Source organism: Sycon ciliatum, chromosome 2 (genome assembly GCF_964019385.1).
Source record: "Sycon ciliatum chromosome 2, ocSycCili1.1, whole genome shotgun sequence".
Classification (NCBI taxonomy): Eukaryota; Metazoa; Porifera; class Calcarea; order Leucosolenida; family Sycettidae; genus Sycon; species Sycon ciliatum.
The window spans coordinates 29,301,184-29,319,003 of record NC_088644.1 but is presented as its reverse complement, the minus strand read 5'-3'; the positions used below and the strand labels follow the sequence as shown (position 1 = coordinate 29,319,003).

Genomic DNA, 17,820 nt, shown 5'->3' with positions numbered 1-17,820 from the left:
ACGCACCTCAATAAACGGAGCCCCACATACAGAGAGAGAGAGAGAGAGAGAGAGAGAGAGAGAGAGAAAGAGAGGGAGAGAGAGAGAGAGAGAGAGAGAGATGAAGGGAGTGAGAAAGAGAGGGAGCTGGCATAGTACCAATGCCTTCATGCTTGCAGTTTAAGTGATTGTCAGGCATATAAGCTCCGCTTCTATTTCTGAATTGTATCGGTCTCAACCCTGCAACCGCCTGCTGCTCTATATCCCAAGTCACATGATGTACTTTGTTATAATTAGGTATCAGTCATTTTGTGACTCCGAGAGCTAGTGGAACTCCCCGTAATACCCCAGAAAATATGGCAACTCGCATGCAAATCCTCCAGAGGCCACATCAAGTTCAGGGCTCACGGTTGTGTACAAATACGTGGGCGCCATTTTGTTTCTGGCCAGCTCACGCGACGACAGGTCGACTGTCACGCGACCACAGCTCGACCACCCCTTGTACACAAACTCTAGCCATCTCGCAGCGCATTTTCAGTGCGACACATGCCTCTTCAAAATAGAATAAGGTAGCACAGGTAGACAGTACGACACTGAAAATTTGGGTGGAACCAGGCAAGATGTGAACTAGGGGTTCAACCGAAGGAATTTTTGATTTTGGCCCTGGGAAACTAGAGATATGGTCACAAAGTCCGTGAATGCTCTACAGCGATCCCTTCATCTAGAAAAAAATCGCTTCGGTTAAACTGTAGCTTAGTATCTACTGAGGATTTTGAGCCATCGATTGTCAAAATCGGCCAATATTGTGCTACCTTATACTGTTTTGAAGTGAGCTAAGTCGGCAGGGGCGCACGCGAACTCCCGTGCGCGACGACAAGGAAGGAAGCCTGTGCATATGCGTTGTACGATGCGGAAACTACACCAGCGAGGCAGCAGCAAGGCGTTTTTTGCAATGTTTCCTCCGTGACTGACAAACTTTTGAAATATTATTCACCGTTTGCTGTCTCTCTCATCGGCGTCCTACTGCTGTGTGCTTCAGCATCTATGGCGAACCAAAAATACATGACCAGTACAACGGCGAAGCCATTTGATTCGTCCTCTTGCAACGAAACAGAGTGGCAAATCAAATAATTCACAACTCTCCATCGTCACTTCTCACAGCAGCGTGGCACGGCTCTTTCACTCGTGTAAGTGCATTTACAAAACGCTCTGAGAACAGAGATAACGAACTAGAACACGGTGTGAGTCTTTGCTTCATTCCATCAAGGAGCTCTTGTCCTCTACCTCTCCTCACCTGCGCCAGTGCATCAGCGGACGACATAGATGTCGATCCCTTTCTCACTAAAAAAACTCGGCGGCAGAACTCGCGACTTCTCATCGCAGGACTCAGCGTGCGAACGAACTGTCTGAAGCCTTCGGCTTACGAGGCCAGCACTGCTCGCAACACACTCGCTCGGAAAGAAGCAATAACAACGACAGTGAACGGCAACCAAAGTGAAACGCAAGTCCCCAGCCGGTCTCCGTCTTCCTCAGTTCTACTGCTTCTTGTCAGTCACCAGGTCACTGCAACTCTCTCCTTGCTGTGCTCCGCGCCGCGTAGGCGTGCACAGCTCGAGTCACGCGAGCTCATTTCTATGGTGATCAGATTTCAAGATGTCCTCCCACGTAATCGAGTTTTGGCATCCCAACCGTGAGCCCTGAAGTTCCCAAGTCACAGAGCGTTTCGTGATCTCAATAATCATTATCATTTACAATATTGAATAATATAGAAATGTCAAGAAACAATCTTACCTTCAGTTACTGCTGGAAATTTGGGTAGCATGCTTCTCCAGTTTCATAATACAGTGATATCAATAATCATGATCATTTACAATGTTGAATAATATAGAAATGTCAAGAAACAATCTTACCTTCAGTTACTGCTGAAAATTTGGGTAGCATGCTTCTCCAGTTTCATAATACAGTGATATCTCTGATTACAGTGTGACGGTTTTCCCAGTTAAGGGCACTTGCCATTTGGGTTTAGGGTTGCGGTACCAGACACATAGGAGAATAAAACTTTGAACTTGTTTTTTCCAGCATCTAAACACACCTACCCAATCCTGGGCAAGGCTCTGACATGCTCCTTCTTGAATGTGTGCGCTGGTATGCAGATCTGTGAGAATGGAGTGATTATGCTGGATCAAGACCAACCCATTCGCCATCCCCAGGTGTTCCCAGGAAACTGGACCACACAGCCAACAATTCTGGCACCCTACTGGTGCTTGGCTGACAACTCGTACTCCAAGAATCTTCCAGATGGTCTCAGATCTCATGTCTGGTATCATTTCTACGACAGGCAGGTGTCCTCGGAGAAGGCAATGCTGGAGGAAATAGAGAGCTTGATCCTTGCTAAAGAGAGGAAAACTGACAAATCATTCTACTTCACCGCAACATGGGCAGCAATTGTAACATGGGAGAGGATCACACCCTACCCAAGCCTCTACAAGTACCAACTGGTAAGGTTTGGCCAGCATACCCCCACTCCCACTTATAAATACGTTTTTGTTTGTTGTTCATGTCAGCAGTACTACTTGTACTATTTGTATGTGTAAGATGTTCCATGCAGAATAGAGTAAGATGTTCCATGTAGAATAGAGTGTGAGTACACTCGTACAATACTAGGAGGTCTTCACTTTTCACAAATTAAAGGGGAAGTTAAGGCAAAAATTAAAATTTCACCAGTTGTAGTCTTCGGGGTGCTGAGTCGAATGGTCTTGGTCCGAGAAAGCTGAGACGCTCCCTTCCTACTTGAATCCCAATCGAACTCGCGCACTTCCACCGAAACTGGGTGACTGCGCCCTACTAGATGGGGATTTGTATGCAAAATTCCACTAAAAGCGCCATTTCGTTCTAATAAAAGCACGGATGACCTGTATTCCCAATCGAACATGGTTGAACAAGCGGTCACGTGCTCCTGCGTACACCAGTCAGCTGGTCACTGTGCCTGCAGGGCACAACTTACTAGCCTGTTTGACCTTTTTTGGGTGCAGTCCTGTCACTCGAGTTGAACTCGAGTTGAACCTTGGTGTGAAAGTTGTCGCCTGCTGGCGTGGTGACCAGGTGATTTGGGCACCCAGGAGCATGTGACCGCTTGTTCAACCATGTTCGATTGGGAATAAAGGAGGAACGCTGCATCGCAGCCTTTTCGGACCAAAACCAGTCGACTCAGCGTCCAAAAGACTACAACATATGGGCCAATCGTGGTCATCCGTGCTTTTATAAGAACGAAATGGCGCTTTTAGTGACATTTTGCATACAAATCCCCATCTAGTAGGGCGCAGTCACCCAGTTTCGGTGGAAGTGCGCGAGTTCGATTGGGATTCAAGTAGGAAGGGAGCGTCCCAGCTTTCTCGGACCAAGACCATTCGACTCAGCACCCCGAAGACTACAACTGGTGAAATTTTAATTTTTGCCTTTACTTCCCCTTTAAGAGTAGTTTATGAGCACTCGGGCAGTCTCCGCAATCAATTACGTCGTTCAGCACAGTCTCCACCCCAGTGTGTCAAGGAGCCGAATATTACGCAACGTAGGAGACGGGGCCGCCCACTTGAGCCATGTCTTACTTTGCCAATCCGGTGGGGAGAAGGTTTGCATGAATAAGAATGTAGTATACAGAATAGATTGCAAATGGTGTACGGAATATTACGTTGGAGAGACAGAACGATCACTAGGGACCCATCTAAAGGAACATAATGGAGAAGCACGTCGAAAGACTCGTGACAAGCCTTGGGATGACCACATGAGAAACAAGCATTCGCGCAGGAGATTGAGACTACGAGATAGCGCCTTCACAGGCAGTATCAGTCCTCGCTCGAGAAGGCGACAGAGCTGGCAGGAAATTGAAGGAGGCTGTGGAGATCAGAAATTTGGCTCCAAAGATAAACACTAACGCTGGGTGGTCTTTGCTGTAATTTGTATCGCCACTCGCTTATTGTCTGGTTATCATGACATTCGGCGCTGGATAATGTGTTTTTTGTTTTGTTTTTGTTTTTACCTCAGCTGTAGTCCCCTCCACTGATAGTTGATGTTAGCACTATTAGCTGGACTTTTTTCGCGCTGCTTCTCACACCCTCTTATTGACAGGGGAGTTGGCCTTTATCAATGCTGGTTTGGGAGCTTGCAAATCATTGTGAACCTGATGAAGGCAATTTGCCGAAACGTTGGAATGATTATTGTGAAATGAGTTGAACTATTGCAGTGTTAAAGGAAGAGAGCGTATGGGCTCTACTCTTAACTGTGGATAAAAAAAGCACTAGAGAAGAAAACAAGTATCTGGATTCATTCGTGTCAATACCACTCACATATATTCATTTGTGTTTGAGAATGTGAATTGTTTTCCCTTCCGCACTATTGCCAAACTTCAATCATTGCGTGCTTTCATGTTGCTTCCACGGCATTTCCCTGTTTCTGCTCCCGCACAGCATAACACATTTCAAGCTGTCATGGCAACAGACGGCCTGCGATCCTACACCACGTTCGCCTACGATGTCAACTCCATCCAGTGGTCGATTCCAGTGCTGCGTAACCCACGGGTCACGTACGGTCATTCCGTAATGGGCTATTCAACGCCGGAGCAATATTACAATGACAGGCGGTCAGGCACCTTCAGAATCAGTGGCATCGATGATCAAGTGGACTCCGCCAACCAATACCTCTTCCAGCAAGCGTGCACTGAAGGAGCCATGTATATCTTCAGGCTATACAAAGGTGTCATTGATGGTCCAAGGGCAAAGTGCCTTCGGTGGTACGCATCTCAACCGGACCCAAGGACATGGATGAAATACTTCAATCCTTGTCCACAGATCCTTGCGCAAGCTCAAGCCGACTCCCGATTTCAACTCATTCGGGAACTTTCCCCGCGGACGTGCTTCCAGAATTCTGTCCCATCCATCACTGGTTCATCTCAGGAGTGCTGTTATCGAACACTGCCCTTGGGATACGGGGCATTCCTTGAAGGTCCACCTGATGGTGGTAACTCAGTACGCTTCTCTTGGCTGAGCTTTGAGCCGACTACAGTCAGCTCCGAGGAGACCCTGCCACGGCAATGGTGCTGTGAGGACTCAGCTCTCTGTCACCTGTACTGGGAGAAACGACCTAGTCAGTCTAGCATCGCCTATTCTAGGCAGAGTCTTGGTAAGTAAGTTTATAGCAAAATTTATTGGGAGACTTCAACGCATTGAAACCTGTACACAAGTGTTTAAGATCCTCGGGCTGCATATAGTGCCCCATGTCCACAGGACAGAGCCAGTAATGCAATTCACAAACAGCAACAGATGCCATCTGATAAGTTTATTTTTTTCAGACAAGAGACTCTGAGTAGCGGCAAGGAAGACTTGGTTGCACCATTGCTATGTATGATTAGTTTTGAAACCTTCATGTTTTGTCATCTTTGCTGTTCATCCTTCTTTCCATGTAGTATTGTTTGAATAAGCCAGTTTTGAATCCATTGAAACCTCCATATGGTTCTCTCCTACCTTGGACTTGTTTATCCCTTAGATAGAAAAGCAACAATATGTATCTCAAATCAGGCTGTTGCCGATTGCTTTCTTGTTTCCTGGGTAATGTGTACTCGTTCTTGCAGGAACTGTTGCTCTTCCGATCATCCGCACTACACCCGGAGGACAGTATACAATGTTTCAAAGAGGCAACTTCCTACTGGTGGATAGTCCTGGGTATTTCCGGTGTGAAATTGTGATTTCAGAGACCAGTGGGGACGGGCCTCAACAGGTCACCAGCATTGGCATGCAGGGAAACAGCACTGACCAGTGCGTAGCCGGTGTGTCTTCTGAGGGTGCACTCTCCTTCACTGTTAATGGTCAACCGTTGAGTAACAAAGTGTTCAAAGTGTTCAGTGACGACGGCGTCAGCATCACTTACGAGTGTCTGCAGTGGAATCGAAACTGCACCAGGGTTCCGAGCAACAGTACGACCGCTCCGCGGCCGACACCGATTGGCATCAGCGCTCATAACGGCTTCAGCGTCATAGTGCACAATCGCACTCACGGCAGCGTGGTGTTTGAAAGTGGCTTCTCGGTCAACCTTGTCCTCTTTCCGCACAGGAGAACCATTGCTGTCACAGTCGGCTGTCCACAAAGCCTTCTGAATAGCAGCCGAGGTCTCTTATTCATAGATGGACCGTCTCTACTGCCAATACAGGGCGATGCAATTAATAGATGTGAGCTTTGGTTCTTCGCAACAGTATGATGAAATGCAGCAAAGGTTCCTTTTGAGATCTATGTGCATGTGTGTGAACTTCTGACTTATAGGCCTAAGGCGCATTGCCAAAATATGAAATGCATGAGTGATGCATGTGAGTACGCTGGTGTCATCGCGGGTTGTTCTATCCGACGATGAACGCATACACCACATACAGAGGACCAATTATTCGTTCTGGCACCAAGGAAAGTCTCAGGAAGAAGGCAGCGAAGAATAACTGGTCCTCTGTGTGTGGTATATGCGTGCATGAGTGAGAGTAATCGGAAGGGCATATCGTCGGATAGAACAACCCCTGACGACAATGGGATCAGCAATGCACTGTTCAACACTCCACACGACCATGCCTAGGGTGGCAATGCGGGGTGTTGGCATCACAAACTACTACGTCATTTTGCAATGAGCATATTGGTGATGTCTCGTGTCCATCTTCAACAGGGAAATTGAACTGCAGTGCACTACAATTAGCCAAGGATCCACGCTGTGCATCAAATGGTACCAGTACCATGTCACCCACCACAACGAGCAGTCCAACAACCCTGCCACCTGAGTATTATGATGACTTCTGGCCGCAGGTGAACGAAACATGCAAATCATGCAAGTTCAACAACGCTCTGTGCCACCTGGTGGCAAATATCACCAGAGATCTCAACTATACCAAAGAGCTGATGCGCATCATAGGGTGCGGTGAAGGTAAGAGAATTCCAATCTACATGTGCACGGCATGCATGTGTATGTCAACCAGCCATTGATTTCGTGAAAATTAACAGTGGCGTGCACCGAGTCTCGAAAGGGGGGTTTCTAGAGTTGGTAAATTTTTTTCTGGAGACCCACTGTATACTTATGTATTTGTGCACATGAGCATCCCCCGAACATCCCGTCGGAGGTAACGGCGAGGGCTAGGGAGGAGGGAGGGGGGGGGGGGGGATCAAGATCAGGGGTGCAGGGCACCAATGAACACTGGTGCTGATAAGATGCGGGGCTCGTCCGACTGCTTTCATCAGATCATGCCGGCACAAACGCGAGAGGGTGCAAAGTCAATGTACTCGTATATACATGTTTGTGATATTGAACACGTAAAAGTTTGATAGGCCTAGCCGCCTTGCAGGCTACACTACAGTCTATAAGACTAGTATAACACTATGTCTATGGTACTTCACTACTTGTAGTCCACTCCATGTTTGTTTCATCAAAACACTGCTTACATTCGACGGATCTTTCTTTCTGTTTTTATGACGGAGTTTTCAGCATGTATTGGCAATGTTCCACATGATTTCAATAAAGAGTTATGGGCCTTGCTTCGATGGAAGCTCGCGGAAGAAAAGCGAAGTCCCGCGTCCTTGAGTCGCGGCCGGAGCAGCGCTTCGTTCTGAAGCAGCGCAAGTGGATCCTGGACGCACATTTTTACGTCTTCCAGTCGACAACGTTTTTGACGAACATCTCTGCTGCGCACATGAGCGAGAACGAAAGGCTGTGGAGATCTTGATTTGAGTCAACAGTTTGGAAGGAGATATCGTCAATCATATCCTTGAACTGACTTGCATCGCGCGTGCTTGACTCAAATTTCGAGACCGTCTGAGAACGGATTTCTTGAACGTCATCGCCAATCCAGGAGCCAACCAGAGCTAGAGATCGATCTCTCTGTCGCTACTCTCCACTGAAGAAAGAGAGAATAAATATATTTTCAACTGCATGCAAAGCAACTCTCTCACTTCGAAATTAGTACATAGTTACTGGACTGTAAACTGCCCGTCGATCGACGCGTTTGCAGGATAACCAATCCAGTAGGCACGCTTTTCCTTTGGCAAGATTGCCCGGAAAAAGGTAGTTTTCAGACACCAACAAACTCATACGGTGCACGCGCCTGATAAATAAAAATAAAAATATTGGAACATCATAGATGCGGACAGTATGACATGTACACGCATTAGTATGTTGACAATTTCAAATTGAAGTACGATGAAACATTTGCATAACATACCTCCAAGGCTTGTGAAACGCTGTACTTCAAAGCCAAAAATACTCAATATTCTGTTCATCCAGCCAAGGTCCACAGGCTGATACATCTCATATCATGCCAGGTTTCGAAAAGAACTCTTCAAGTACGTTATTCCATTACATGTACTTCAGTAGTATATTGCAGCCCGGCAATGGTATATCCAGTGTACTGTGCAAGCATACAGAAGTTGTGCTCTCTTGCCATGTTTGTATCGTGCATTTCCAGTTGTCAATCCAATCCGGGTGAATACAACATCTCCCGTGTTTATATACTCGGGAGGCCTATTGACAGTGGACCTCTCCAATGTCACACTGGATAAAAGCTCATATCGGGTTGAGCGAATACCAGCCAAGAACTCTTCGTTCTCAGATGAACGAACAAGCACCCGGCCTGACATCTTTGTTCTGGCAGTGGACTTCAATGTGAAAGCCACCAATCTACAGTTCCTGATTATTTCTCCAGAAACCTCCGCCACCGTGCTCATTCGTCCAATTGTCTACATTCGCAACTGCAACAGCGGGGGAAACGTCTCCCATGCCACATTCTCCTCGCGCAGTTCAGAGCGGACGCGCATCCATGCATGCGAGTGCCCTCCTGCATACGCTGGTGAATTCTGCGAGGATGATCGGGACGGGTGTAAGGCGGCGTATCAACCCTGCTCCGACGGCGTGGACTGTTTCGACAAGCCTGCGCCGGACACTGGCTACCTGTGTGGCGCCTGTCCTCCTGGTTTTACTGGAGTCGGAAAGAGCTGCCTAGGTACGTAGCAGGGCCGATGACTCACCGGGACCTAATAACAGGCTGGTGTAGTGAAAGGCTATACTTAAGTAAGTTAGTGCAGATTGCTTGAAACTTGTCCTAGCCACAGAAACCTGCCCCCCATGAATATTATAGTGCCGGGGGCTACGTGGCCTTAGCATCACATACAACACTCTGCGCATGCGGTGTGTCTTGCACACATTAGGCAGGCAAGCGGTGGAAGAGCGGATTATCCTGGCCTGCCCGGTCAAGCCTGTATTTTAGCATGCACTTTGTGGTACAAAGACAGGTGTCCACCATACCCAGGTTAAGATGATTTCTTGTTGGAGCTTGGCATAGAACACTACGTGACAGGGGTTATTTTTTGGGGGGGGGGGGGAGGTTGTCTGTTATCACAGAGGTGGCTTGTTACAGGTTTGAATATAACTTAGAGGCATATCCCAGTCAGTTCCATTGCAAAACTGTGAGCTGATACCGGATGTGCACATGTAGAAATTGCAGTTAATGCTCGCTCGTCATGAACACCCGACTACCCCCTTCTATTCACCACATGTGCACACTACGAGTGAGCAATAATGGAATACGCAGCGATGAATCGTAAACCTTACTCACTCGGAGAGTGTTGTGGTTGCTCGTGACAGTGCTCAATGTGCAGAGCCTTGTACACGCACTTGAGAGGAATCAAAAGCGCTTATGCTGTAACTCTGAGTTTCACGGTTTTAATCGAGCATCAGACAGCAATTTTCAAGCGTGTACTTCGAAGTAAACCTTACTCATATATTTATAATAGAGACAAGAAGTTCTTTGATGACTGCTGCATGCTTGCTTGCTGCCTTAAAACCTTTTTACGCCTGGGTACTAAATCCACAGATTCTTGCCACCACACGCGCTGCCTCACGCAATAGTCTCAGTATGCATTTGAAAAGTTATCTAATGTCACTCACCAGTTTTGTAATTGTTGAATTGTCTCTGTGCAGATCTTGATGAGTGCAGGAACCGGTCATCTTCACCATGTCAGCAGGTCTGTGCCAACACACAGGGCAACTATACATGCGCATGCAACGCTGGCTTTGCTCTGAATCCTGATGACAAGACGTGTTCTGGTTAGTCGCTTCAACGGTCTCAACGCATTCCATAACATACTAGTCTTGTAGTTGAGCATGTACATGCAGTGTATTTGCGGGGAAGAGTTGTAATATCATTACTTTCTGCTGACTCTTGAAAAAGGGTAAGACTTGTATATCAGCTTCTAGCATGCGTGAGGCAAGAAACATTAGGGTGATCAATAATGGGCAGCAACTCAGTTGAAGAGGAATCCACAGATGTGTGCTCTTCAGTTGTAACGAACTGGCTCAGATTGCTCTACAGCGTAGCGTAGTTCATAGTAGTTTGCTATATGGGACAATATTCAATATGGCACTGCCGTGAAAAAATGTGCTGCCTCGTCAATTATGACTGTGTGTGTGATATGTGCAGATCTCAATGAGTGCACTCTCAATACTGATGACTGCGAGAAATTCTGCAACAACACGCAAGGATCATATCAATGTTATTGTGATGTGGGCTTTGCTCTCAACGGAAGCAGCCGTTGCTCGCGTAAGTCGCTTCCCCAACACCTATTGATCTGTATCACATCTGCTTGACAATTGCCATATTGAAAATGTCTCACCTTATCCAATAGTCAAACCAGGAGTGCAGGCAGGTTGCTTGACGACTGTGAATTACATGACACTCTGTCTTGCGACACAGCTTCATTTCTCCAAATTGTGTGGAAAGCTTTACCACAGACAGGCATGGAACACTCTACGGGCAATAGAGCAATCCAGTACGTGCTTTGTACGAACTACTAGACGCACCTGTACAAAACATGTATATTGACGTATTTGAACATTGACTTCCTTGTATACTCTGTCGATCTCCATTCCTTAATTGCTGCCTTCTCTCCCACAGCCATCCGGCCCTGCAAGAATAACGGTGGCTGTGAACAGCTCTGTGTGCAGGATCTAACATCACACACTGCTATTTGCAGTTGTCAAAGGGGCTACACGTTGGATACTGCCATACATGGGAAATGCAATGGTAAGAAGAACGCGTACAACTACAGTCAAACCGCTGAAACACTCTGTGCTCAACTTGAATGCATAGTCCGAGCTGGGAAGAACTCCCACTTGTGGACCAAGTCCAGCCCTGTAGAACAATTATGTGGAGTTTGGGTGCCATCTGAAAAAACGATTAGGTTTGCTTCATTGCTGTGTGATCATTGTATTACTGGGTCTGTCCACTGGACATAGAGCAGTATACGCAGCCTGAGGACCTCAGACAACTGTCTAAACAATTGATCAAGTAGATGATTCAACATGAGACTGAAGGAAGCATCCGACTGAATTCTTGATTCAGCTCTGCACAATTCACTGTCAATGAGTTTATTGTCTGGCATTCGACTGCTGCTCCCAATTTTGTGTCCTATAATTCAGATATTGACGAATGCCACGGTGCATCGGCATGTTCGGATATATGCCAGAATACCAATGGTTCTTTTCTGTGCCACTGCTCATCTGGATATACTCTCGCAACCGACAAAGTAACATGTGAAGGTGAGCCCCACGTGCACATGCTTACCGGCATCTCCAGTACCGTGAAAGTCTGCAAATAAGTGCTGCTTTTTTTCGGAGTATAGGCCGCACTTTAATCACTTGTAATCCATCCAAAAAAAGTCAATACGAGTAACTACGATGGTCAAATTCACGGTTGCAGACAGGTTAGATGTTTGTATTTCGTGACAAAAAATCTGAGTGCGGCGTACACTCCAGTGCGGCGTACGCTCCAGTGCGGCGTACACTCCAGCGCGGCGTACACTCCAGTGCGGCGTACACTCCAGCGCGGCGTACACTCCAGCGCGGCGTACACTCCAGCGCGGCGTACACTCCAGCGCGGCGTACACTCCAGCGCGGCGTACACTCCAGTGCGGCGTACACTCCAGTGCGGCTTCTACTCCAAAAAATACGGTACCCACAATAGATACCCCCCTTCATTCTTTCGACTCCTGTTGAAGTCAAGCCGTCAAGTAATAAATTAAGCCGGATAAACATATTGTCCGAAATAAGTACCGGTACAGTTTGCACATGCAGCGCATATATGCATGTGCATGTACATCTTCATGAAAATGACTTCTCCACTACACACAAGTCAGATCCGAAAGTTAGTTCGTGCCCGAAAGGCAGTAAAAAAAGTAAATTATCGCGTCCGTTCCCAAAGGGAACTGGCGACGGCCGCTAACACCCGGTACACCCTAGCGGCAGATGCAGCACCTAACAGTGGGGCGAGGGATACGTCTCACAACCACTGGCACAAGTGCCGAGAAACCCCACTAGCCATATCCATGTACCTGCCAAAAAGCTAGTACGGGTGTGACCACTAAATGTTGTGGTCAGACACGTACCTACTTACAGACTCTTACTGTGCCTGTTCTTTTACTTCTGCTCAACAACTGCACAAACCACCACATGACATACATTACGGTCTGGGCCTCGGCAGCCATAGTGCAGGAGAAAAAAAATTGCCTCTTGTTTTATTCCTACATCAGCCATCGGAGAAGCAGCACTGCCAAATTCGTGGTTGGGTGGCGCAATACCCTCCTCTCCTTCTCCTTCTCTCTCTTCTACTCCATCAGCTCCTTTTTCCCTCTTTCAGACTTTAGTATATGGATCATCTGTTCAATTTCAGACCATACAAAGTTCGGCAAGGCAAATGCAAGGAGGTGTTCTACCTCATCACAATGCATGAAACTCTCTTTCCGTTTTGTCATTCACAGTTCGGGTGCTTTTTTGTCTTCTTCTCCTTGAAGGTTTGATGGCTCTTTTGTATCGACTCTTCATTATCTCAAATCACCGTTTGCCTCTGAGTCTTCTGCCTTATTAGTCAAACTGAAGGAGGCGAGAAAGAAATCACTGCCCGTTCACTCTCCACAACATCATGCAGCCTTTCTGCACGTTTTAAATTTCTTCAGATATTGATGAATGTGCAGGGTCGGTTGACTTATGTCCACAAGATACAATGCACTGTAGCAATACGAGAGGGTCGTATGCGTGCCTGTGTAATACTGGATACCAGAAAAACAATGTTACGGCTATATGTGACGGTAAGATACCACCTGTGTGTGAATGTATAATCGTCACTAGGTCCGTAAACCCCTGCGTGTATGTATACATGTATGTGTGTATCCGTGAACGCGTATGGATGCGTGTCTGTCTGTCTGTCTGTCTGTAAGTCTGTCTGTGTCCGCATGTGTGTGTGTGTGTATGTGTGTGTGTATGTGTGTGTGTGTGTGTGTGTGTGTGTGTGTGTGTGTGTATGTGTGTGTGTGTGTGTGTGTGTGTGTGTGTGTGTGCGTGTGTGTGTGCGTGTGTGCACATACTAGTGTGTATGGGTGTGTTGTGCATGAATTATGTGATTGTGTTCACGTGTCTACCGGTCCGTTTGTTTGTGTAAGAACCTGATTCAGTGACACTTCAAGTAACAATTTTATATCATGCTGTTGATAGTCACATGTGTAGTGGTTCTGGTCAGCTGTACGTCTTGCACTTGATAGTGATGGTGATAGTGATACTGTGATGGTGTAGGTACCCTTGCACAGTCAAACCTCTTTAAGCCGAACACCTAGGGACCAATGGTATTTGTTTGCAATAACGGGAGTTCTTTATATATAAGTTTCCGTGCATGGCACGGTAAGTGAAGTTAGCAACCCACCAACAATTACATTCCTAAAATAATTTGCACGTACTTGCCATAGCGCATCACGTGCCCGTGCAGAACACGCACTCCGAACTCCCGCGCCCCGGCACGGGACCACGCGGAGCATGCGCATTACTCCGGCTCTCGATGCTGCTTCTTCTTCATCCTTGCTGCGCCAACAGTCAGATCGCTTGACAACCTTGGCCAGTTTTTGAGCTTGCTCTTCGCTTTGCTGTGCTGACGGTCAAATTGTTTGACTATCGCGGCCAGTTTCTGATCAATATCCGATCAACCAGGTCTCTGTCAGTGAGCGATGTCCAGCCAAAACGCTCCGTTTGCTATGCTGCGCTGACGCAGTGACGGTCAAATTGCTTGACAATCGCGGCCAGTTTCTGATCAATATCCGATCAACCATGTCTCTGTCAGTGAGCGATGTCCAGCCATAACGCTCTTTGCTTTGCTGCCTTGACGGTCAAATTGTTTGACAATCGTGGCCAGTTTCTGATCAATATCCGATCAACCATGTCTCTGTCAGTGAGCGATGTCCAGCCAAAATGCGCTCTGCTGAGCTGCGAAACGCACTGGCATCCCGCAATTATTTAGACCCGACAGGAACAAAACCTACTCCGCGGACTCGCCTGCTCGAGTTGAAGTTGGCTCCAGACTACTGTACGCGAGGACTTGGCCGCTCCGGCAGCGGAGCAGAACCTAGCCGAGGCAACTGCAGCCCCATCCCTGGCCTGGGAGACTTTAGTCGGGAGGAGGTTCGCGACGCTTGGAGCACGTATTGTGCGACTGACGCAGCAGCACACCCCTCCAGGGCCCCCGGAGCTGTTTTCGCACCAGCCCATAATCTTGAAGATGGCTCGGAAATTTAGGTCCCTGATGCTGAGCTCTCCTCTCTAAAGCTGACACGAAGTATGCCTGGCGGCTTTGGTCTGTTTCCCCTCATGTCTGGCCCCGGCTTGGCATTTTTTGGAAGGTTCGTACCATGTAGATAAGGCACCACCATTTGGCCGTAGATCCTCCCCCTTCCGTTCAACAGACCGGCTGATGTGGACTCTCAGCCCAACGGCGACTCTGCAATGATCCTGCCAAGTCTCTTACTCGTCTTCGAGTACAGCGCTTCCGGACTCTCAGCCCATCTACCGACGCAGTGCTGACACACCCTGCACAGTCCACCCTCCAGCAGTTGACGACGCAACCATGGACCTCATCCGCCAGGGCCTGGCGGCCAGTTCCAGCATAACATGCGCTTCGCTGCCGCGCTCCGAACACTTGTCGCCCTGCGCCAGGGCAAGCCACACTCAGGGACTGATCAGTGCCGGCAGCATTGTTCCAGATCCTGTACTTTGAGTGCATTGCCCACTGTGCTAATGGCTAGCCGCATTGGACGGCACTCACATCAAATGCAGTGTAATAGTAATGCAGATAAATCCTGTTTGGGTCAGGTTGTCAGCGCTGCCGGACTCGCAGCCCAACTGCCGAAGTGGTGCCGACACAACCAGCGCAGTCCACCCTCCAGCAGTTGACGACGCAACCATGGACCTCATCCGCCAGGGCCTGGCGGACAGCTCCAGCATGGCATGCGCTTCGCCGCAGCACTCCGAACGCTTGTCGCCCTGCGCCAGGGCAAGCCAACCTCAGGGACTGATCAGTGCCGGCAGCATTGTTCCAGATCCTGTACTTCGAGCACATCGCCCACTATGCTAATGGGCAGCCGCATTGGACGGCACTCACATAAATTGCAGTGTAATAGTAATGCAGATAAATCCTGTCTGGGTCCGGTTGCCAGCGCGCCTGGACTTGCAGCCCAACTGCCGAAGCGGTGCCGGCACAACCAGCGCAGTCCACCCTTCAGCAGTTGATGACGCAACCATGGACCTCATCCGCCAGGGCCTGGCGGGCAGCTCCAGCACAACATACGCTTCGCTGCAGCGCTCCGAACGCTTGCCACCCCGCACTAGGGCAAGCCATACCCAGTGACTGATCAGTGCCAGCAGCATTGTTCCATATCCGGTACGTTGAGCGCATTGCCCACTATGCTAATGGGCAGCCGCATTGGACGGCACTCACATCAATTGTAGTGTAATAGTAATGTAGATAAATCCTGTTTGGGTCAGGTTGTCGACGCTTCTGGACTCGCAGCCCAACTGCCGACGCAGTGCCGACACAACCAGCGCAGTCCACCCTTCAGCAGTTGACGACGCGGGCCGCAACTTTGGACGATCTGGCTGGCGTACAGCACTACCTGCAGTCCACCGTGCCTAGCCCGCACAACCGCGCCATGCTCTGGAGCGCCGTGACTCTGGCCTTCCACGGGCTGCTCAGAGTCAACGAGTACACCTTCACGGCACGGGGCGCCGGCCTTGAGTACAGCGATGCGACCATGTACCCAGACCGCGTGGAGCTGCGCCTGCGTGTGACAAAGACGAGCCAATACGGCAGCGGCCAGGACATTAGCGTCAGGAGGACAGGCTCGCCGACATGCCCGCACACGGCAGCCACCAGTTACCTAGCAGCCCGTGGCTCGGCACCTGGCCCGCTCTATCGCTATGATGACGGCACGCCCCTGAAGCCGCATAACATCAACAGGCTACTACAAACAGCCTTGCCTAACAAAGACGTGCGCAGCCACAGCCTCAGACGAGGCGCTGCAACGCTGGCAGGCAAAGCTGGCGTGCCTGAGTACGTGCTGAAGACCGCCGGCAGGTGGCAAAGCTCTGCCTACCTCCGCTATGTCCGCACCCCTGTCGCAGACAGAGCATTGCCAGCGGCATTGTTCTAGTCTCTGCCCGTTATGCTAATGGGTAGCCGCATTGGACGGCCCTAGCAACAGCTGTAGTGTACATATGATATACCTATTATACTATAACTATAGTAACGCTACTATAACTATAGTAATGCCGATAATTCCTGTTTGGGTCATGTTGTATTTTGGGAGAACGGTAGGGATCGTGGGTCAGGCCGGCATTGAGCCAAGTGCGCCTACATGTGCTCACAAGTGCATCCCTACCGTATGCGTGTATTGACACGCCGGGCAATTGTTGCCCCCATTAGCCCTGGCATTGGCCAGTCTAACGCACATTGGTGCTTGCGATACTACGGCATTGGTCCATAGTATTGCATACTGCATGCGGCAATTGTTGCCTGCGATACTACGGCATTGGTCCATAGTATTGCATACTGCATGCGGCAATTGTTGCCTGCGATACTACGGCATTGGTCCATAGTATTGCATACTGCATGCGGCAATTGTTGCCTATGCCCTGATAATACAACGCGTAATAGCTCCCAAACAGGTCGGCTTGTGTTGTTGTTAAATCCTTATTATTTATATAACCAGAGAATGCACAGTGATTTATCCAATAGAGTTCCGAATGCTAGTTCTTCTAATGCGAAAGTTTGTCTTATCAGTGTTCTTCTAAGCGAGGTTGCACTGTCTGTACATCTTGAACTTGGTGGAGTGTGCAATACCAACTGATTACGCTTGAGCAATTCAACACCAGATATCCATGACATAATTATTATAAAAATAATAAAATGCAATATTGTGTGTTTGGGTTGCTGTCATGAGTACAACAAACTATTACTCCGACTGACACCCGGCCACCCGGCCACCACCCACATCTTACTCTATAATTATTATCTCTCATCATGCATACCCTACATGTTCTTCTTTCCTGTACAGTAATATCATGTGGAGCGCCTGTCGTCCCTGCCAATGCTGGCATTACCAGCATAGGCTCCGATTGGCATTACGGACAGACAGTTACCTATTTCTGTAATATTGGCCACTCACTGATTGGCGCTAAGAGAACACATTGCCTTGAAAGCGGCAAATGGTCGCAACCTGTTCCAACTTGTCAGATCATCAATTGCCCTGCGCTGCCATTGGCTCCACACCTGAAATCATCATCAAATGAAACAAAATACGGCAGCATTTGGAAGATGTACTGTTCTCAGGGGTATACTTTGCAGGGCAATTCCCAACTGAAATGCTTGTCAACGGGAACGTGGAGTGGAGTGCTACCAGTGTGCAATATCGTGCATTGTTCAGTGCCGGAGGTGGGAAACGGAACCCTCTTGTCGAATGC

At 48.5% G+C, this 17,820-nt stretch overlaps 2 protein-coding genes across 2 annotated transcripts in view; both read left to right on the top strand.

Moving 5' to 3' along the window:
* Positions 1-11,706, top strand: part of LOC135809586 (mucin-like protein) — a 46,392-nt gene extending 34,686 nt beyond the window's left edge. Inside the window, exons 10-18 of the mRNA XM_065322966.1 lie at positions 2,133-2,477; positions 4,443-5,154; positions 5,603-6,196; positions 6,673-6,927; positions 8,459-8,992; positions 9,970-10,095; positions 10,469-10,588; positions 10,943-11,071; positions 11,467-11,706. Coding sequence (XP_065179038.1) covers positions 2,133-2,477; positions 4,443-5,154; positions 5,603-6,196; positions 6,673-6,927; positions 8,459-8,992; positions 9,970-10,095; positions 10,469-10,588; positions 10,943-11,071; positions 11,467-11,645 — 2,994 coding nt within the window. The 3' untranslated portion in view covers positions 11,646-11,706. The remainder of the gene's footprint in view (positions 1-2,132; positions 2,478-4,442; positions 5,155-5,602; positions 6,197-6,672; positions 6,928-8,458; positions 8,993-9,969; positions 10,096-10,468; positions 10,589-10,942; positions 11,072-11,466) is intronic.
* Positions 11,707-16,010: 4,304 nt separating this feature from the next.
* On the top strand, positions 16,011-16,511 carry LOC135810488 (uncharacterized). The gene has a single exon (XM_065323978.1). It carries the CDS (start codon positions 16,011-16,013, stop codon positions 16,509-16,511), a length of 501 nt encoding a protein of 166 aa, XP_065180050.1.
* The last annotated feature ends 1,309 nt before the right edge of the window (positions 16,512-17,820 follow it).